The sequence below is a fragment of the Nelumbo lutea genome, chromosome 6 (genome assembly GCF_056320005.1).
Source record: "Nelumbo lutea isolate HS-2025 chromosome 6, American lotus-T2T, whole genome shotgun sequence".
Classification (NCBI taxonomy): Eukaryota; Viridiplantae; Streptophyta; class Magnoliopsida; order Proteales; family Nelumbonaceae; genus Nelumbo; species Nelumbo lutea.
In genome coordinates, this window is record NC_142689.1 from 63,428,696 (window position 1) to 63,451,570 (window position 22,875).

General features: G+C 38.9%; 1 protein-coding gene across 3 annotated transcripts in view; it reads right to left on the reverse strand.

The window, feature by feature from the left end:
- Positions 1-22,875, reverse strand: part of LOC148849241 (vacuolar protein sorting-associated protein 52 A-like) — a 117,336-nt gene that overhangs the window by 9,881 nt on the left and 84,580 nt on the right. For all 3 annotated transcript variants that reach the window (XR_016100870.1, XM_088950290.1, XM_088950289.1), the window contains exons 12-13: positions 20,394-20,475; positions 18,942-19,124 (exon numbers count right to left, since the gene is read on the reverse strand). Coding sequence is in view for 2 of the 3 variants with exons in the window: in XM_088950290.1 (XP_088806416.1) it covers positions 18,942-19,124; positions 20,394-20,475 (265 nt within the window). In the remaining variant the exon portion in view is untranslated. The remainder of the gene's footprint in view (positions 1-18,941; positions 19,125-20,393; positions 20,476-22,875) is intronic.

The window sequence follows — 22,875 nt, forward strand, 5'->3', positions numbered from 1 at the left end:
TCATGTAATGCCCTCTTAAGTGTGTTAAACAAATCTGAACTGGGTGTAGCAGTTTGACTGTGTTGTGGTGCTTGTGATGTGCAATTTTTTTTATTGAGTGGCTGTAAGAGGGCCTACTGTTGTGTTGTGGTGCTTGTGATGCTTATGTGGGTCGTAGGTGTGTGAAGTCAGCAGTAGTGTAAAGAAGAACAAGTGTGTGCTCCCACTGTTGTGTTTAGGGGCTGCAATAGGTGCTGAAGTATCAAACTGTAAACAACATCAATCAGCTTGTAGCTGAGAAGTAAGGTTAGAGGCAACTGTGAAAGCGTACAATGGCAGCAATAGGAGATGGCTCCGACTACCTAGGGGTACAAATGACCTCAATTAAGCTGAATGGGGAGAAATATGCTCCATGGGCCAAATCAGTGGAAGTGTTTCTCAAGGCAAAGAAGAAAGTAAAGCATGTAAGAGATGAAAAGCCATCGGAGGACTCTCCAGGGTTTGATGATTGGGAGCAAGAAGATGCTCAAATCATGACTTGGCTGTGGAATAGTATGGAACCTAAAATTAGTGCCAACTTCATGTTTCTTGATACGGCTAAGGATATATCGGAGCATGCTAAGAAACTATATTCTGGACAAGATAACACAACAAGAGTGTATCAGCTTTATCAGGAGTATTTTGATTTACAACAAGGAACCAAAACACTAGAAGAGTACTATGCCAACATGAAGAATATAAGGAATGAACTCAATGTCTATCACCCCCTTACTCCAGATATTAAAGTTCAGCAATAGCAAAGGGAGCAACTAGATGTTACAAGATTTTTAGTGGGGCTGAAGTCGGAATATGAACCAGTTAGAGCCCAAATATTGGGGGGCTCTACTCTTCCTACACTTGAGGAAGTATTCTCAAGGCTTCGTAGAATCTCTTTGGGACAGACAGAGAACTCCACACAGTCTGATAGATCCGCACTTGTGACAGCTCGAGGGGTTGGACATAGTACAAGAGGGGGAGGTCATGCTCCCCGAGGAGGCCGTGGCAATTCCATGATTAGTCGGGGTGGTCGTGACTCAGGGGGAGGTCGTGGCAGAGGGAAGAATAACTCTACAAGGAAATGCACTCATTGTGGTAGAGAGGGACACACAGTGAATTTCTGTTATGATCTACATGGACCTCCCTCTAAATGGGCTAATCATGTTGTAGCGGGTGAGGTTGATATCAGTGACAGTAAACCGGCAGACCGAACTCATCCCACATCTACATCTACCTCTGGGAGGGAAATGGTGAGCGTACCGCGTGATGAGTATGAACGGTTCCTTCAAACTACTTCACAGCATACCACTGCCACACTTGCCCAATCAGGTATTGCTTGCATGTCATCTAAAACCTCTCCCTGGATTATTGACTCTGGAGCCTCAGATCATATGACCGGGACTCCAGGTGTGTTCTCTTCTCTCTCTGAAACCTCCACATCACAAACTGTTACACTTGCCAATGGGTCCTCATCTCCCATATGTGGTGTTGGTAATATTGACATGGCTCCTGTGCCCTTATCATCTGTTTTATATGTCCCTAAGTTTCCATTCAATCTTATGTCTGTTAGTAAAATAACCAAAGCTCTTAACTGTTCCGTTACCTTCTTTCCTTCCACCTGTGTTTTTCAGGATCTCAAGACGGGGAAGAAGATTGGTGGGGGGCATGAAGCTGGTGGACTATACTATCTTGACGGTGGTGGATCTTCAATTGCTCTTCAGACTTCGCTTACTCCTCTACAATGGCATTGCCAACTGGGACATCCATCTCTCAAGGCTCTCAAGATTTTGGTCCCGTCATTGAGTCATTTGTCAGTTTTGCAATGTGAGTCATGTCAGTTTGGGAAACATCGTCGTGTGTCCTTCAGTCCAAGAGTTGAGAGTCGTATGTTGAGTCCTTTTTCTTTGGTTCATTCAGATGTTTGGGGTCCAATCAAAATAGAGTCTTATAATGGGTACAAGTATTTTGTCTCCTTTATTGATGATTGTTCAAGAATGACATGGATTTACTTAATGAAAGAAAGAAGTGAATTGTTTTCTATTTTTCAAAAATTCCATGCTGAAATACGCACACAATTTGGTGTTCCAATCAAAATTCTCCGTTCAGATAATGGTCGTGAATACTTTCTTACTTCATTTCAACAGTATTTAGAGCAGCATGGCATTATTCATCAGACATCATGTGCATACACCCCTCAACAAAATGGGGTAACTGAACGGAAGAACCGTCAGCTTCTTGAAACTGCTCGGTCTATTCTTCACCACATGAATGTTCCTAAACGTTTTTGGAGTGATGCTGTACTCACTGCATGTTTTCTCATTAATCGGATGCCCTCCTTCATTCTTCATGGTCGGTCCCCCTTCTCTATCTTGTTTCCCACTTTATCTCCATTCCCATTAATTCCTCGTGTCTTTGGTTGTGTGTGCTTTGTCCACAATCTGAGCCCTGGAATAGACAAGCTAGATGCACGCTCAATTAAATGTGTCTTCCTTGGCTACTCACGGACTCAGAAAGGGTACAAGTGTTATAATCCCATTACCCGGAAGTGCTATGTCTGTCCTGATGTCACCTTTTTTGAGTCAGTCCCCTTCTTCTCAAGTCCTGAAGCACCCTCGTCTCCACCCGCACCTCCTCTTCCTCTCCCTGTCAGTGATCCAGTTCCAGATGTTGTTGTTGGAGTAGACTCATCACCTCATCCCATGCAGATCACCACCGAACGTCCACCAATCCGGCAAGTGTATACACGTCGAACGGCACCGGCCCCTCCTCCAGCTTCTACCTCATCTGCGGATCCTCTCATGGCTCCTATTGTTGAACCCTCAAACCTTGATCTACCCATTGCCTTACGGAAAGGTAAACACAGTTCTACCCTCCATCCCATTTCCAATTTCGTTTCATTATCTCGTCTTTCTACATCACATCGCCAGTTTGTTTCCCTTTTATCCTCTATTTCCATACCTAACAATGTCCAAGAAGCTCTCAGTTCACCTGATTGGCAGCAGGCAATGGAGGAGGAACTTTCTGCTCTTCAACATACTCAAACGTGGGAACTTACTACTCTCCCACCTGGTAAGCATGCTGTGGGATGTAAATGGGTGTATACTGTGAAATACTTGCCAGATGGTAGTGTAGAGCGTCTGAAGGCCAGACTTGTTGCTAAAGGTTACTCCCAGTTGTATGGAGTAGACTACATGGAGACATTCTCTCCGGTGGCTAAGATTGGTTCTGTTCATGTACTAATTTCCCTGGCAGTTATGTATGATTGGCCTCTGTTTCAGCTTGATATCAAGAATGCCTTTCTCCATGGTGATCTTGTGGAGGAGGAATATATGGAGCAACCACCTGGGTTTGTTGCTCAGGGGGAGGATGGTAAGGTATGGAGATTGAAAAAGGCAATTTATGGGTTGAAACAATCGTCGCGTGCTTGGTTTGGGAAGTTCAGTGAAGTGGTGAAGAGTTTTGGAATGAAGCAGTGCCAGGTAGATCACTCAATGTTCAGCTATGACTCAGAAGCTGGGAAGATTCTATTAGGGGTCTATGTGGAAGATATTGTCATTACTGGCAGTGATAAATTGGGGATTGGCAAATTAAAGGTATTTTTGCAAAACCATTTCCAAACAAAAGATCTTGGAACATTGAAATATTTCTTGGGAATAGAGGTTGCCAGGTCAAAACAAGGTGTAAATCTGTGCCAAAGAAAATATGTTCTTGATCTATTGGAAGAAACAGGACTGTTAGGTGCAAAACCGGCTGAGACCCCTATGGAACCAAATGTTAAGTTGAGCAGTGATACAGGAGAAGTATTTGAAGATCCTGGAAGGTATAGATGACTAGTGGGGAAGCTGAACTATCTAACTATCACGAGACCCGACATATCCTTTGCAGTCAGTGTGGTGAGCCAATTCATGCAGGACCCTCGTATACCTCACTGGGATGCAATTCTTAGAATTGTGAGGTATCTGAAAGGAGCTCCAGGCCGTGGACTATTGTACAAACCAGGAGGAAAACTTGAAGTAGTGGGATATACAGATGCAGACTGGGTAGGCTCAGTGAATGATAGAAGATCTACTACGGGCTATTGCACATTTCTTGGAGGAAATCTTGTGACGTGGAAGAGTAAAAAGAAGACGGTTGTGGCCAGAAGTAGTGCTGAAGCTGAGTATAGGGCCATGGCACATACTACCTGTGAGTTAGTGTGGTTGAGGAATCTTCTACAAGAAATTGGGTTTCACATGGATAACCTATGAGAATGTATTGTGACAACCAAGCTGCACTCCATATCTCATCCAATCCTGTATTTCATGAGAGAACAAAGCACATAGAGGTTGATTGCCACTTTGTGAGGGAGAAGGTCCTTGCTGGAGAGATAAACACAGAACATGTGGGCTCGAATGATCAATGGGCAGATTTGTTTACAAAAGCTCTAAACTCAAGGAAAGTGAATCATCTATGTAACAAGCTGGGATTATATGACATATATTCTCCAGCTTGAGGGGGAGTGTTAGAGTGAGCCGAATAAGGGTAATTTAGTAATCTTATGTCAGTTAAGTACTTTGCTTATGTGGCTGTTTTATTAGAGTACTCTGCCCCACACTCAAGTGAGGGCAGTTTAGTCATTGTAAGTGTAATTAAAACGTAATAAACACAAGGGGGTCGACTGAATGGAAGATTAATCAGTTCGACTAAACCCTCCTGTTCTCTCTTTCTCTTGTCTTCTTCCTTCTTCACTGGTTCGGACTACTGTAGCTGCTCCAAAACAATCACCAACAAGCTCTTACAACAAACCAAAAAAGTAGTATATCACTCAAAAAATTACAAAAAAGATATTAACTACTTGACTCCAACCCAAGCAGAGGGACCAAAATTGCCAAAAAAAGGAGAGAGACCAAAAACTAGCACCAGAATCTTCCTTTGAGATTCCTTCAAGTTCTGGAAGTATAAGCACCCAATCCATTATCCTTTTCCCATGTAGGGACCAAGAGAGTGATTTGATCCCTTCCTCATGCCTTTATCTTCAAAAATTCTTCTGTTTCTTTCCTTCTAAATCTCCCAACAAATGGAAAAGGAATGCAGCTCCACATTATCTTTGTCTTGACGTTTCCTCTCACTTGGGCCTACAAGTAAAAATATCTGCTGGCGATCTTGGTTCCATCATTTTGGGTTTAAATAATCTGAAGAAAAAAAACCAAATGAATTTTGAGAAGGGACAACCAAAACAAAGATGCAAGAGTTCTCTTCAGCATCTTCACATAGGTAGCATCTAACTGCCATTTGAAACCATCTACTTTGAATACGGTCCAAGATCAATATACTGTCCAGAGCTACAAGCCAAGCAAAAGATTTCAGCTTGGGTAGAATAGGGTTTCCCCAAACTCCTTTCACCTCAGACCGCTCGACTTGGTTCCTTATAAGAGCTTTGTAAAAAGACAACAGAAAACCTTCCATTGCTTGATTCCTTCCACCACATTATATCCCTCCTATCAACCAGCAGCACAACCACTTGTAACTTTCACAGTAAAAAGATTCCCCAATCTCCAAATCCAACAACGGCGTTCTAATTTGGGCACCAAACTACCCAAGCTTGTGATATGTCAAAGTTTTCTGAAATATCAATATTCTTCCTAATTAATCCATAAAAACATGGACACATATCACAACTTTCCAACTCCTGTTCAATCATCTTTCCATAACTTTACAGTCAAGCCATTCCTCACATTAAAAGAAACAAGATTAAGGAAGACCTCACCTCCTTTGTATCCCATCCAAAATCTACCACCCCATATTTACAAGCCGCAATCTCCCAATCTCCCAATCCAACAACAGCCTTCTAATTTGGGCACCAAACTACCCAAGCTTGTGATATCTCAAAGTTTTCTGAAATATCAATATTCTTCCTGCTTAATCCATATAAACATGGACACAAATCACGACTTTCCAACTCCTGTTCAATCATCTTCCCATAACTTTACAGTCAAGCCATTCCCTACCTTAAAAGAAACAAGATTAAAACCTCACCTCCTTTGTATCCCACCCAAAATCCACCACCCCATATTTACAAGCCACAACTTTCCTCCAAAGAGCTTCCCTCTCTAACCAAAACCTCCATAACCAATTTCCCAGTAGTGCCATATTAAACACCTTCACTCTTCTAATTTCCAATCCTCCCTCTTTCTTCCTACAAACTCAATCCAGCTTTACTAGGAGAACCTTCCTCTTCACTCCTTTGATATTCCACAAAAATTCTTTTTGCATTTTTTACAATAGAATTTGCCATCAAGGAATTTTAAGCAGAGATAAGTAATATACTAACAAGTGGGATAAAACACACTTGATCAAAGTGATTCTTCCCCCCACCCCCCCCCCAAGGATAGATATTTTCCTTTCAACCCTGCCAATCTTTGATCAATTCTATCCAGGAAATTCTCCAAGTTAATGAGAGCCTTTGCACCTATTGGCAATCCTAAGTAAGCAAAAGGAAATTCTCCTACCATGCATCCTAAGATGCAGAACATCTCTCCAGATAGGATTGAGCAATGTCTCCCACTCCAATCATCACACTTTTCTGTAAATTAATTTTTTCCTAGCAAATGCCTCAAATGTCCCTAGGATCACCATCAATTTCAGCACTTGGTCAACTGAAAAATCTAAGAAAATCAAATATCATCAACAAATTGAAGGATGTCTAATAGTGACACCATCCCTCCCCACTTTGAAGCCTTCAAATATTCAATCATTCCCAACTCTGAACCCTTGCTCATTGAACCTTTCAACAAAGGTGAAAGTTGATCTCCTTGCCGTATGTCCCTTGATGCCTGAAAAAACTGAGTTAGAACCCCATTAACAATCACTGAAAATGAGATTGATGACCCATTAACATAGATTTGTTTGGGTGTGGTCAGGCCAGCCGCTAGGTTAAAAAAAAAAGCAAAAAAGCATACAATTTTCAAAAGGTGCATCAGGCACACCAGGCATGCACCTTTGAAAGTGCTGCGCCTAGGACCTGGGCGAGGCGCCTACCCTAAAATGCACCTCGCATGCGCGCCTAGGCATGCCTTTTAAATCACTGATTTTCACTCTTCTCAAATGACTTTTCTTGCGAAAACTCCTTAAACATTCCCATTACATCTTCCTTGACAATATTCCAACAACTTTTAGAAAGAAAGATTGAACCCATCTGGTTCCAGAGCCTTGCCACCCTTCATCTTTTTTACTGCCTCCCACACCTCTAATTCATCAAACCATCTTTCTAATCAATCCCTCACACCCTCACCAATCTCCCAAAAAACCATCTCTTACTTGAAGAGGATTTAAACAAATTCATATAGTGGCTTCTAATTGTCTCTACAATTTCCTTTGGATCATCACTAGCTCTCTCCCCTTCTTCCAATTTGAACATAAGCTTCTCCTCCTCCTTTGTCTTGTCTTGCACTAAAAAAGGAAATATTTTTATCTCCTTCTATCAGACACAAAGCACTAGAGTTCTGTCTCCACATAACTTCCTGTTCATGAATTACATTATTTAGCTCCCCCATATTCTCTTGTCAACACATTCCTCTCCTCCACCCCGTCCCAATCTGCCATCTTTTTTAAAATTTCTACTTTCCTTGTTGCCACATTTCCAAATGCTAATCTGTTCCATTGTTACAAGCCAAAGAATCACAAGTGTGAGGAAGCTTAATGTGTTTGTAAACCTATTTGAACTGAAAGAGTTACCATTGTTACAAGCTGACTTGACTTGGTCAAATTTTCAAAACTCCCCAATTTGTTCTAAATTAGACATATTCCTTTTTTCAATGGATTGGGAAGTCTTGTCAGATGATCTAATTTCACGAGCTTTGGTGACAGTGACTTTGGATCATTGCCCTATTTGCCTAGCTCAAGGGGACCCCTCACCATTTAGGTTTGAAAACACGTGACTGGAGGATCCTACCTTTGTAGAAAAGCTTAGACGTTGGTGGCAGGAGGTAGGGGTAGAGGCTTGAAGAAAGGGGTTAACTTCTTGAGGAAGCTTAAGAGTCTAAAGGAGAAAATAAGGCATGGAACAAGGATACTTTTCGTAAAGTGGAGGAGATCAAAGAAGAAATTATGTCAAGGATTGAGAAGCTAGATAAGAAAGAAGCTCTTAGAACTATGAGTGATGAGGAAAGAGAGGAAAGGTGGAAGTTAAAATGTGAGTTAGAAGAAGTACTTAGGAAGAAAGAGATTTCTTGGAGGCAAATCTAGATGCAAGTGGTGTTAGAGGGGGATGGCAATACAAAGTTTTTCACTCTCTACCCAATGGGAGAAGAAGATAATCAAATTGCTAGGCTAGAAGTGGATGGCCATGAGATGACCAGGGAGGAGGAGATTATCGAGGTTTTTGTGGATCATTTTAGGAATATCTACCAGAGTCAAGGGGAGAGGAGCCATTTCCTATGAGATGTTCAATGTAATAAAGTGCTTGAAGCTATGGCTGCAGCCTTGGAGGTGGAGTTTTCTATACAAGAAATCAAAGAGGCACTTTTCTCTTTAGCTTTCTATCAAGAGTGTTGGGATCTTATCAAAAGAGACTTGTTGGAAGTGTTCAACAAGTTCAACATTGGACAGGTGATTTCTCAAGGTATAAACTCAACTTTCATTGCCCTAATTCCCGAAAACAAGGAAGCAAAAAGTCCAAAGGATTTCTGAACAATAAGGTTATAGCATAGGTCTTAGCAAGGAGACTAAAAAAGATGTTACCTTTGGTCATCTCACAACATCAAGGTGCCTTTGTTGAAGGAAGACAGATAATCGACCATGTATTGGTAGCAAATGAATGTGTAGCAGAGAAGAGGAGGAGGAGGGGCTTGGTGTGCAAGTTGGATTTAGAGAAGGCTTATGACTTTGTGGAGTGGTCTTGTCTTCTAGAAATTATGGGGAGAATCAGGTTAGGGGAGAGGTAGAGGATGTGGATGAAAAGATGCCTTAGTTCAGTGCAGTACTAGATCATGATTAATGGTGTAGCTAGGGATTACTTTCCAACGAAAAGATGATTGAGACAAGGGGATCCCCTTTCCCCCTTCCTTTTCACTTTAATTGCTGATGTCCTAAGTAGGACGATTATGAAGGCTGAATAGAGAAACCTTTTTAGAGGATAGATGGTAGGAAGACTTGATGTGAAAGTTACTCATTTGCAGTTTGTAGATGACATCATTTTATTCTGCAAGGGAGGCAATCAAGAGAGTATAAGGAATTTGTGTTAGCTCATTACTTCCTTTGAATCACTTTCCAAGTTTAAGGTAAATTGGGGAAAAAGTTATATAACAGGGATTAACTTGGTAGATGAAAGTGTGAGCAAGCTAGCTGAGTGTGTAGGGTGTGAGGTCAAACAGTGGCCATTGGAGTACTTAGGATTACCTTTGGGAGGGAATCCAAGATCAAAAGTCTTTTTGAAGCCAGTGGTGAAGAAGTTTACAAGGAAGTTAGCACTTTGGAAGAGGAATAATTTATCCATAGGTGGGAGAATTACCCTGATTAGAGCAACTCTAGCAAACCTCCTAGTCTATTTCTTATCAACCTTTAGAATTCCAGCTAGAGTGGCAAGACAATTAGAAAAACTGTCAACAATATATGATTTGCGGCAAATTAAGAAAGATATGATTTTCTGCAAATTTAGAAAGATTTGATTTGATTGATTACAGATTTGAATAAATTTAGGAAAGATTAGATTTGAACAAAATTAGGAAAGTCATATCCTAGGATTAAGGAAATAATTTAATCAATCCATAATTGAGAGAAATTCTAGGAGTAATTGAGAGAGATCCTAGGAGTTTGTCTCTCCTATCTTTTCTTATTTAAGTTGTATGCTCAACATGTTTTATCAACACATTATCAATACAAAAGTGTTTCTTCTTCTCTCCCTCTTCATTTCTTCTTCTCTTCCTCTTTATTTTGCCGCATGGTATCAGAGCTTTAGGGTCCGATCATGAATTTTAAGGCCGCTATGATTGGCTCTGGTTTAGCCTCTTCGGATGCTACCAGTGGTGTGACATCTTTGGAGGGAGGTATTCAGTCAGCGGCCATCTCTCTCTCTGAGAATTCTCTTCAGATTACCATTCACAAATTGAATGGAAAGAATTATCTTGAGTGGTCTCAGTCCGTGTGGTTGGTGATCGACGACAAAGGGAAACTCGGCTATTTGAATGGCAAAGTAAAACCGCCAGCCATTGATGATTCAAAGTACAGGCAGTGGCATTCTGAAAATTCTTTGGTTACCGCCTGGTTGATCAACTCTATGGATCTTGTGGTTGGAAAATCATTCATGTTCCTACCGACTGCTCGTGATGTGTGGGAAGCTGTTAGGGAAACCTATTCAGATCTGAACAATCATTCACAACTATTCGAATTGAATACCTGAATGTGGAAGATGCAACAAGGTAAGCGTGAAGTAACTACTTATTATAATGAGATGATGGCTGTTTGGCAGGAGCTGGATTTATTTGAAGAAGAAGAATGGGAAAGTCCGAGTGACAATGCTCAGTACAAAAAGAAGATAGAAAGAGGACGGGTCTTTGTCTTCTTGGCTGGTTTGAATAAAGAACTCAATGAGGTTTGGAGATGTATCTTAGGGCAAAAGCCCTTGCCTATTATAAGAGAAGTTTTTTCAGAAATGTGTAGAGAAGAAGCACGGCGGCAAGTGATGTTGAAGAATGTTAATGAAACAAAAACTAAGAATGAAGGGTCCGCTCTTGTGGCTCGAGGTGCAGACGTAGACGGAGATAAACGAGGAGGAAAGCAAAGGCCTTGGTGTGATCATTATAAAAAGCCATGGCATACTCGAGAAACCTGCTGGAAACTGCACAGGAAACCAGTAGGTTGGAAGAAAAAATCAAACAGTGACAACAAGTCAGTGGGAGATGTCCACGCGCTTCAAGTAAGCAATTTGGATCCAGGGCAGCAATCATCCTCAGAGTCTCTTCCTTTCACAAAAGAACAAATAGAGCACTTATATAAAATGTTTCAATCTCAATCATTAAGAAACTCTAACACATCCTGCTCTCTAGCCCAGTCAGGTAATTTTTTCACTACAACCATTGCTTGTACCAAATCTAATGGCTCCTGGATATTAGATTCAGGTGCCACTGATCATATAACCGGCACTTCACAATTCTTCTCTTCATATACACCATGTGCAGGGAATCAAAAGGTTAAAATTGCAGATGGTTCCTTTGTTACTATTGCTGGGAAAGGAACTGTGTCTATTTCTCCTTCTCTAAACCTTAAAGATGTTCTACATGTTCCTAACCTATCATACAATCTCTTATTTGTCAGCAAACTAACCCTTTAAGGATTAGTGATAGACTTGTTTCAGCTCTATCTCCATTTCTAGTGATAGTGAAGTTTTGTTATGGCATTATCGGTTAGGACATCCTAGCTTTCAATATTCAAAGCATCTATTTCCCAAGTTATTCATGAATAAAAATTATTCGTGTTTTAAGTGTAAATCTTGTGAATTAGAAAAACATAATCGTGTTGTTTTTCCGTCCCAACCATATAAAAAATCAAAACCATTTACCATGATTCACAGTGATGTTTGGGGTCCTTCTAGAGTAACAACTCTTTCTAGAAAGCATTGGTTCATTACTTTTATTGATAATCATACTAGGGTCACTTGGGTTTTCCTTTTAAAAGAGAAATCAGATGCTGAAATTGTGTTTAAAACTTTCTATAACATGGTTCAAACACAATTTCAAACTCAGATTAAAATTTTTCGAAGTGATAATGGAAAGGAATTATTTAACAATGTGTTAGGGAATTTTTTTTCTGAGAAAGGAATTGTACACCAAAGTTCGTGTAATAATACACCTCAACAAAATGGGGTGGCTGAAAGGAAAAACAAACATCTCCTTGAAGTTGCTAGAGCCCTAAGTTTTCAAACTAAGGTTCCTAAGTATCTTTGGGGAGAAGCTGTTTTAATTGCCACTTATTTGATTAACAGACTGCCTACACGAATTTTGGATGTTAAAACACCCATACAGGTTTTCATTGACTGTTTTCCAAACTCTCAGCTAGTGACAAACATTCTCTTAAGAAATTTTGGAAAAGTCGCCTTTGTTCATAACCATGATCCTAAACGTTCAAAACTTGATCCAAAAGCACATAAATGTATTTTTGTAGGCTATCCCACTAATCAGAGAGGTTACAAATGCTTTGATCCAGTTTTGAAAATGATGTTTGTGACTATGGATGTCACATTCTTTGAAGGAACCTCCTACTACAGACACTCCCATCTTCAGGAGAGCAACACTACTGAAGATGGTCCTTTAGTTGGTTCTGATTTAATGTTTGAATTTGTCCATAATGATGTTCCTCACAACCAGTGACCGAAAGAAATTAAGGCAGAAAATACAAAATCAGTGGAAACAAATGAATTAAATATTGAAAATGAACAACCTTAGGTGATGCCATCTCAAAATAAAAAAGCTGAAACAACAGAGATGTGTGCGAAACAGTATAAAGGCCTTGATATTCAAGGGAACATCTAGCACTGAAAAGGAGAGGCACTATTCCACAACATCAACAAGAATCTAATCTGAGGGTGGATCATGAAATTCATGATAATTCTCCAAAAATACCTGAAAATATTCCTCCGGGTAATTCTAATTCTTCCAGTCAACTTGATCTTCCCATTGCTCTTAGGAAAGGTGTTAGGTCTTGTACAAAACATCCTCTGTCAAACTTTGTATCTTACAAAAATATTTCACCTTCATATTGTACATTTATTTCACAAGTGCCTAGTGCTTCCATTCCTAACAGTATCCAGGAGGCTCTAAATGTTTTTGAGTGGAAAAAATATGTTTTTGAGGAGATGGGAGCTTTGGAAAAGAATGCTACTTGGGAGAAAGTGGATCTGTCGGATGGAAAGATAGTTGTTGGTTGTAAATGGGTGTTCACTCTGAAGTACAACTCAGATGGATCCTTGGAAAGATATAAGGCTCGCCTAGTAGCTAAAGGCTTTACTCAGACGTATGGAGTGGACTACTATGAGACCTTTTCTTCAATGGCGAAACTAAATACAGTTCGAGTACTCTTATCTATTGCAGCTAACCTTGACTGGCCACTGAATCAGTTTGATGTGAAGAATGCCTTTTTGAATGGAGACTTGGAAGAAGAAGTATATATAGAGCCTCCACCTGGTTTCACTGAGAAGTTTGGAACTAAGGTATGCAAGCTAAAAAAAGTCTCTATATGAACTTAAACAATCTCCCAGAGCCTAGTTTGAAAGATTCACAAGGTTCGTTAAAAGTCAAGGATATAGTCAAGGACAATCTGATCATACCCTTTTCACAAAAAGATCCACCGAAGACAAGGTATCGGTTCTAATTGTCTATGTTGATGACATAATCTTGACTGGAGATGATATTGAAGAGATGAGCAGACTAAAGTAGAACTTAGCCAAGGAATTCGAGATTAAAGACTTAGGGCAACTAAGGTACTTTCTTGGAATGGAAGTGGCTAGATCAAAGAAGGGCATTGTGGTTTCACAATGAAAATATATTCTAGACCTCTTGAAAGAAACTGGAATGAGTGGATGCAAACCTTCAGACACTCCGATAGAAGTTAAGGCTAAACTCAGAGAAGTTAAAGATGAGGTTCTAGTAGATGCAGATAGATACCAAAGGCTAGTAGGAAGATTGATTTACTTGTCACATACACGTCCTGACATTGCCTTCGCTGTGAGCATGGTGAGTCAATTTATGCACTCCCCGTACGAAGAACATCTTGAAGTTGTGTATCGAATTCTTAAGTATCTAAAAGGCACACCGGGAAAAAGACTCTTCTTCAAGAAAAATGAGAAGAGAGGGGTTGAAGTGTATACAAATGCAGATTGGGCAGGCTCAATCACTGATAGAAGGTCAACTTCGGGGTACTGCACATTTCTTTGGGGCAATTTAGTTACTTGGAGAAGCAAGAAGCAAAGTGTAGTTGCTAGAAGTAGTGTTGAGGCTGAATTCAGATCAATGGCTCAAGGAGTGTGTGAGGTTCTTTGGCTAAAAAGGGTGCTAGTAGATCTTAAGAGACCAGTGAGTTTTCCTATGAAACTGTATTGTGATAACAAGGCAGCTATCAACATTGCTCATAATCCGGTTCTACATGACAGGACTAAACATGTTGAGATTGGCAGACACTTTATAAAGGAGAAACTTGAAGAAGGAATAATTTGCACTCTGTTTGTACCAACCACATAGCAAGTTGTTGTTAGACAGTTTTGTATGCCCTTAGCTTCAATCAAAATGATGTACTTTATGAGTTTATTGTAAATGAATAAAAGTGCATATTTGATTCATGTTTCCTTGATATGTTTCTGTGTAATACCCTTAAACTGGACACTTAATGAGACTTGTGTTAGTTTAGAATGTTCACAGCCAATGGGTCGGTCTGGGGAGACCTATCCTGACAAGGCTGACACTGTGGTGCCACCAAGTCGGTTGGGGTGGCCTGTCTTAGCTGCCAGGGTAAGACCCTAGGCACATACAGTGTGGGATTAATTGAATCTTTGAACTGGACCAGATTTCCAGTATTGCCCTGGACCTTGGAGATTGATGGGCAAAACTGGAAAGTTACACCTGACCCCTAGACTCGATTATGATACTGCACTAGGTGTCGGATCGGGTTGTCTTTGATGTACCAATCAGTGAGATCCTTAGGGGGGGTCAAAACCTAGGTATGTTGGGAGAATCCGAGAATTCATCCAAGTGGGTGATCATAGTGATAGGATCAGCCCCTTTGTCGGACAAAGGTAATGATCGGGGATGCACTCTCACTGTTGGAAACCAAGACTGCCGGCAACCGATTTCAACCGTTGAGATTTGTTTTGCAAAGTATATTTTATATGAGATATAAAAGTATATATTATGGTTTCTAAATTGTTTGCAAAAGGTTTTAATTCCCGGGATCCATATAAGTGGAGAGTGCAACACTATTCCTTACAGTCGAGGGAGAAGTCCTCTCTTGTCGGGCAGCGTATGATCATTAAGGGCTGAGAGGTTAAGTGTAAGACCATTGAGGATAATACCTGATGGGCTATTCTTGCATCTGCACACGGTCCCTGTGTGTTACAAGGTGGCTTGGCCCAGGGACCACTTAGGGTAAGTGTTGGGCCCATAGAGCCCATTCGATGGGTTTCAGGGGGTGCACTGTCTTTAACAGTGTATTCGACCAGACCTTGTAACAAAGGCTGGGTCGAACCCATGTGGTTGATGTGTAGATCAATGCTTGGGTCCCACGCCATACAAGGAAGCCCAACTGGGCAGTAGTTAGGAAGGTTAAGTGAGCACATAAGCTTAATGGGCCTAAATCCCATTTCGAACTGGGCTATTTATTTAGTTAATTAAAGGGGCGAATTCTGAGATGGATTAGCAGATAGGATAGGGTCTTAATCCTATCCACTCAGAGAGTCCAGATCTGAATGTGATTCAGATCTAGAAACCTCCTAATGGGATTATGAGAAAGCTAATCTAATCTGCAGATAAGATAAGGGTTTATCCTTATCACTAGAAGAGAAGGCTGATCCAAATGTGATTTGGATAAGCAGCTCCTAATGGGATTAGGAGCTGATCTTTTAAGTTAACAAAATGAAGGAGGGGGCGGCAGCCTTTAGGAGACATACATCAGATCCTCTTTAGTGCTGAAATAAAGAAGAGAGTTTTCTGCACCCTGCGAATACTCTCTTGCCGCCTCCCTGTTCTTGCCGCCCTGTTTGCCAGTTCGATCTCCAGTTGTGGGAGAAGTCAAGATTGGATCTTGACTTCAGTTCTTTGAGAAAGGATTGAAAGGAAGCTGTGCTCACGTACCATTCTACTGATTCTTGCGAAGGACAGAGTTCTTGGGGAAGAACACTGCTGATTCTGCTCCATCCTGCACTGCGCCATCTTCAGTGGGAGCAGCCTTTGGATCCTTCCTTGGGTGTGAACACCTTCGTTGGGAGATATTACTTCTCCGTATCAGGTATAATTCTCTCCTATTCCTTTTGGTTCAGATCTGGTTCAGTTTAAGGTTCAAGAATGATCCTTGAAAATATGATTTTCTAAATAGAGAATGTGATTCCCAGTTGAAGGGAGAGGAAAAATTTTTGAAATTCGCCCCTTATTCCGCAATCTTTGGGCGTCCATGGGATGGATCTCTCATCCCTTCAGTTGCAAATGTTTTGACTAAGGGCTTGTTGAGACAGCCATTTGAACTTCAAGTTAGCAAGTTGGGCATGATATGATTTGCGGCAAATTAAGAAAGATATGATTTGCTGCAAATTTAGAAAGATTTGATTTGATTGATTACAGATTTGAATAAATTTGGAAAAGATTAGATTTGAATAAAATTAGGAAAGTCATATCCTAGGATTAAGGGAAAGATTTAATCAATCCCTAATTGAGAGAGATTCTATGAGTAATTGAGAGAGATCCTAGGAGTTTGTCTCTCCTATTTTTTCTTATTTAAGTTGCATCTCAACATGTTTTATCAACACGTTATCAATACAGAAGTGTTTCTTCTTCTCTCCCTCTTCATTTCTTCTTCTCTTCCTCTTTATTTTGCCACAAAAACTTATGAGAGGTTTTCTCTGGGAACCTGGGGAGGAAAAGTGGGATCATCTAGTAAAGTGAGAACAAGTAAGCAAAACAAAGGAAAAAGGGGGCTTAGGATTGGGAAACTTAGTCCACAGGAATACTTTTTTGCTAGGAAAGTGGCTTTGGAGGTTTCCTTTGGAAAGTGATAGGTTGTGGCATAAGGTGATAGAAAGCATTCACGGGCTGATGAACAATGGCTGGGATGAAAAGACAGCATCCACATCTTCCTCAAGCTCTTCGTCGAAAGCAATTCAAGAGGTATGTCCTACCTTTTTAATCTCATTAGATATGATATGGGTTGTGGTTCTAGGGTGCTTTTCTGGAAAGTTCATTGGCCGAGTGGTACTCCTTTGTGTTCCCATTTCACTGACCTTTATTCAGTTTCTACCTACAAGTTACAACCCATTTCAAATTTCGTTAGCTTATCTAACTCTAGTTTGAGTTAGGATTTTTGTTTCAGAAGGGGTTTGAGGGATAATGAATCTGAGTCCCATATTTGTTTGCTTGAGTCTCTTAAGTCAGTTTACTTGGTCAATCTTTGGAGGACACTAGAGTATGGTCTGCTTCTTCTGATGGCACATTTACTTGTGCTTCTTTCTTCAATACCCTTGTACAAACTCCTGTTGGGGGTGAGAATTTTCCGGTGAAAGAGGTTGGGAGCAAGCCCATTCCACCAAAGTCTAAGCTCTGTGTTGGGAGATGTTTCTTGGGAAGGTGAACACCTATGACATGCTTCAAAAAAGGACACTAGAGTCAGTTTACTTGGTCAATCTTTGGAGGACACTAGAATATGGTCTGCTTCTTCTGATGGCACATTTACTTGTGCTTCTTTCTTCAATACCCTTGTACAAACTCCTGTTGGGGGTGAGAATTTTCCGGCGAAAGAGGTTGGGAGCAAGCCCATTCCACCAAAGTCTAAGCTCTGTGTTGGGAGATGTTTCTTGGGAAGGTGAACACCTATGACATGCTTCAAAAAAGGAGGCCAAATAAATGCCTCCCCTCATATGTGCATTTTTTTCTTTGCAAATGGTGAATCCCTATCCCATTTATTAATACATTGCCATTTTGTTCTTTTTGTTTGAGAATCTTTTTGCTCTCTTTTTGGTTGCAGGTGGTATACTCCCCAAGATGTAGAAAGCCTCTTCAATCCAAACTTTCTTAGGCAGCCAACAAAAAGAGGAACGGTTATGTGGAAATCAGTAAGGGCAATGGCGGTGTGGACAATTTGGAGGAATGGAGTGCAAGAATTTTCAATGAGAAGTATAGATCATAAGAACTAGTGGATGCCATAAAGATAAAAGTTGCACACTAGGTGAAATCCACTCTGTGTCTTTCAAAATTTCTCAATTTCTGATATAGTAAGAGTGTGGAATGAAGTGGCACACACTGCTGAGAAGAAAGAAAGACAAGTGATGGATTGGAAGGCCCCAGTCCCAACAAGATTAAGCTGAACTTTGATAAGAGTTCTATAGGAAACTCGGGTATGTCAGGCACTGGTGGTGGGTTCAGAGATTCCTCAAGCAAAGTATTGGCCATGTACTCAAGACCTTCAGGAGAAAGTGATTCTCTAAAAGCTGAACTATTAGCTCTGCTACAAGGGTTAAAACTTGCCAAGCAAGCAGATCTTAAAAACGTGGACATAGAAGGGAATAAAATAAACTGATACCTTGGACCAAATCAAGCGGGAATGTTCCTTGGATATATAGACATCCACTAAGGGAGATAGTAAGTATAGCAAGGGAACTTAATGCCTCATTCACATGGATCAGGAGAACTGTAAATGGAATGGCTGATCCTCTAGCCAAACAGGGAGTTCAAAGGCAACGGCTCTTTTGGGCTTTTCTGTAACACTTTCTGGTGCAATGTCTGTTTTCTAATTGCTGCATTTCTGTATCTAATTCTCTGATAAGAATAAAATTCTCATTCTACTGATAATGAAATTGCATTGCAAGCAAAATAGGTCATACTTATCTAAAAAACAAAACATAAAATCATAATTCAATTATCAAAACAACAAAATAGGTCATATTTAGAACTGAAGATGTTTCATTTTCTAGCCTAACCACAGTTGAATAGAAAACTGAAGATGTTATATCTCGAAATAAGTTGAGAAATTCCATACTTTGCCTTTTTCAAATAAAAAAAAAAGAAGTTAAGAACTACGGTAAATTATTTGAAGGAAAACTCTGAAGACCATTATGATAGAAGAATAACAGACAAGTTCAAAATAGAGTAAGTGATTGAAAATCAATTTAGCTGAGCAGAAAAGAGATCCTATTAACAATACAAATGCATAAATTTAAGATATATTATCATCAAAGACTACGTCTCACTGCAAGTAGGGACCTTTAAAATGTTTATCCTCTCCCCCAAAGCAAAAACAGCAGACCGATTCTTTAAAGGTTCTCTTCCTCTTGAAAAGAGGCTTGTAGCCCTTGTCTCAACTCCAATCAAATCATTTGCTGTTGCTATATCCAGCTGTAGCTTCTCCAGGGCTTGTATATAAGCATGAAAGTGTGCACTCAAAACCTGAAAACAGAAGAAAAAAATCATATTTTGATAATGATGAAATTGTAAACTTCCCAAGTACACTTTCTCTAAAATGACAAATACTATAGAAAATCATAGTGAATAACTAAACCAACTCGTCTAGAATGAGCATAGTTGTAACTTTGGGAAACCATTTTGTGTGTGAGCACCTGGGGGGTACTTATAATTATGTATACATTTTATGTATATATGACAAGCCTCTAAATTTCTTGTTATTGTTACTTTTTTCAATTTATCTGGACAGAAATCGAGAGAAGAGAGAAAATAGAGTCCAGAATTACTTCCCTTCAAACCCTTGTCTCTTTTACTGGTTCTTCATCTACACATTGTCCCTATACTAATTGGTATAAGAGCAAGGAAAAAAGAATGAGCTTGCATCTGCTGCATTAAAACTTGGCTTTGGCCATGTATGCCACTAGGTCAAATTGACCATTTTTTTACAGCTTGTAGTTCTTCTCAGAGTTTTTGGTATTTTTTCTATCATTAATGGATCAGTAAAAGTTTTATTAAGAAGCATGAACTTTTACTCCACTGCTTCTGTCACAACCTTACATAATAGTACATACTTGACCAACTCTTGATGTGCATTGCTCATACTTTACATATATTTTAAAATTGTTTATGCTTAGACATGTAAAGGTATCCTGCTATCAGAGCATGCTATCTCCCATAGACATCAGGAAGGGGATCTGCAGAGTTGAATTTTGCATGTTTTTTATCTTCATTAAACTGAACCATTTTAAAATGTTGCTTAATTACAATCTGTGTTAAATCCTTCTAAATGAAGGTTACATCTAGGGAGAAAATCATCTGAATACTTGTTAGGAGGGGTGAAGTACAAGGAGGGAACTGATGTTGCAACTGCATGTGTAGACAAAGAGCAGAGAATATTGCACTCAACTCAGAAAGGTAAGGGAGGTCACATCAATAAACAGATGTAAGAGGAAGAAGAGGCAAGGCTGTCAACTCACATTGATAATTGGGGTGGGGTGTGGGGTTGAAGTCAGATAACCTTTGATTCATATGGGCCAGTTTATTATTGGGGGAAGGGGGTAGTTTCATTATTTTATGTTGGATTTACCCTCACATTTTTCTTTCTTATTTCTTACGTTTATGTATCTCCTCTTTTCAAATAGTTAATGAAGTTACATTTGCCACAAAGGCACAAATAACATAAGCATCATGATAAATACCAGGTCCTTGTAATTCTTACACTCAAAATTTTAGGGCTGACTTGGTAGCACTTACCTTGTTCATTGTGTCAATGTATGCTCCACGGACCTCCATATACACCTCCTTTCCATGCTCTTTAAGAAAAAGAACCACATACCTACACTTCGATGTTACATTGTGTTAGAATATCATATAAGACCAAAAAGGATTGACAAAACCATACCATATTAATCGCCCAAGCATTAGAAGATAATGGAATATTGCTATTTTATATAGAGAATAAATGCATAACCATCGATTGTAGACTTGGGACCTGAAAACCTAATGATGATATATGTAGGGTCATGGGAGAGGTCGGCTATATACAGATAGGGCTGTCAATGGACACATAAAATCCAACACCCAACCTGAGATCTAATCCAACTATTTTGGATTCAGATGATCTAAATACATTAATCGGATCAGACTGGCACCTGACCATATCCAAACAAATTAATATCCAAGTCTGGCTAATTTAATATGATAGACATGGATAATATATAATTATACAAAGTTTATAATTACAAAAATTCAATTTTTTTTTAATTATGGGTATTCATTTGGTCAGTTCAGTTCAGTTTGATTGGAATTGGGAACCTAACCTACAACCTACCTTTAGGCTTGATCCTTTTGACAAACTGAACAGAATTGAACACAGTTCTAAAACGAAATTAAATCAGTTTGTTTGGTTTTAAATCGATTTTAAAGAGCAAAAGATCATCCGGTTATATGGAATACAATTGTTAATATTTATAATTAAATATAATAATAATAATAATTATTATTATTATTATTCAGCTATTTTGGTATTTGGTTTTTGGTTCGGTTTGGTTAAGAAATTTTACCAATCCAAATTGAGCCTGAAAACCGAAATTTTGTAAAAACAAAACCAAATCAAACTGAAATCCAAATAAACAAAATCGAACTGAAATCCAAATAAACCAATCTAATTTGTGACAAGAAAAAAATAAAACAGAAGTAGACAATTCAGAGAAAGAGAACTCAATTGCCAAATGGGAGAATTGGATGGTCTCCCAATTGGCTAGGTTTCTATGAATATCAATCTTATTTAACTGAAGAAATTACATCAATACCGCTCTTCAGTAATAAAATGTAGTGACTAATCTACACTTAAGTAACAATAATGAAAAGACATAATTGGCCATGTCCTTCACTCACCAAAGAGAAGGAACAATACTAACAAATAAAAGCAAATAAAAGAGAGATAATAAAATGATAATAAAGACAATGAGACATGTCAGGCAACTACCCTTAACAGTGTAAAAAGAAGTGTTTTGAACCAATGCTATTCAGGCGTACTGTATCATATCTTTGGGGTCCCGATACACCTGTTTACAAGTGTTTCAAGAACCCCCTTTTTTAATAAAGACAATGAGAAAGAACAATACCAACATGTATTCAACACAAACACCATCCATTTAGGAGAATCCACTAAACACTATTTGTAGGCAAGGATCAAAAATTCAATACAATACGCCACATATCGGGCGTACTGTATCATATCAAGTGTATCAGGAACCCCTTTTTTAATAAAAAAAAAAAAAAAAAAAAAAACTAACGGGGACCCATGCGATGCACTGGATTTGTTAAGCAAAAGCTAAATAATAGAACGGTTATTTACTAAAACACCCCTATTGTTTCATGGATTTACAAAAATCTACCCTATAGTTTGTTTTTTATTAAAACACCACTTATAATTTGCAATGGATTTAATCATCTTCCATTAGATGATAGTGTCGACCCTAATGTTCATTTAAATAAATTTAATCAAAAAATAAATAAAAATACCGATTTTGCCCCTAATAAAGCACAGGCAACCACTCTATTGGATATGCTTGGTCAATTTTGTTTTCTGTTCAAAAAAGTGTTAAGGGTATTTTTGGAATAAAAAATATGGGCCTAATGGCAAAACAAACACTCATTAATGAAAGGTTGATTAAGTAAATAAGTTGTAAAATATATGGTATATTTTAGTAAATGAAAACTATAAGGTAGGCTTAAGTAGATATGTAAAACTATAAGGTGTGTTCTAGTAAATGACCCTAATAGAAACGCATAAAAGTAAACAATTGTTTTATATTTTCTACTTTTTAAATAATTAATAATTATTCATATTTTATATACTACTTTTAATTAATTTTTTATAATACAAAAATAACAATAATTAATTTCAATTAGGTTAATCCATCAAACTGATGAAACCAACCAACCTGTTCAACTCGACCCGAGTTGGTCAATTTTCTAGTATTTTAAGTTGGCTTTGGTTCAAAAATTTCCCAACTCGACCAAGTTGGATCAGTTTCGCTTTGGCCATATGTAAATCGACCAAAATTGGATGACCTAGCCATTGAAAAGTGGGAAATTTCCCATATTTCTTAGTCTTAAATGTTTTATAACATAAATTTAATTTTTATTTTTTAACAATTGTATTGTAATTTTTAAAATTTAAATTCAATTTATAAGTTTAAATATTTTGAACCGACTGAGCAAACCAAAA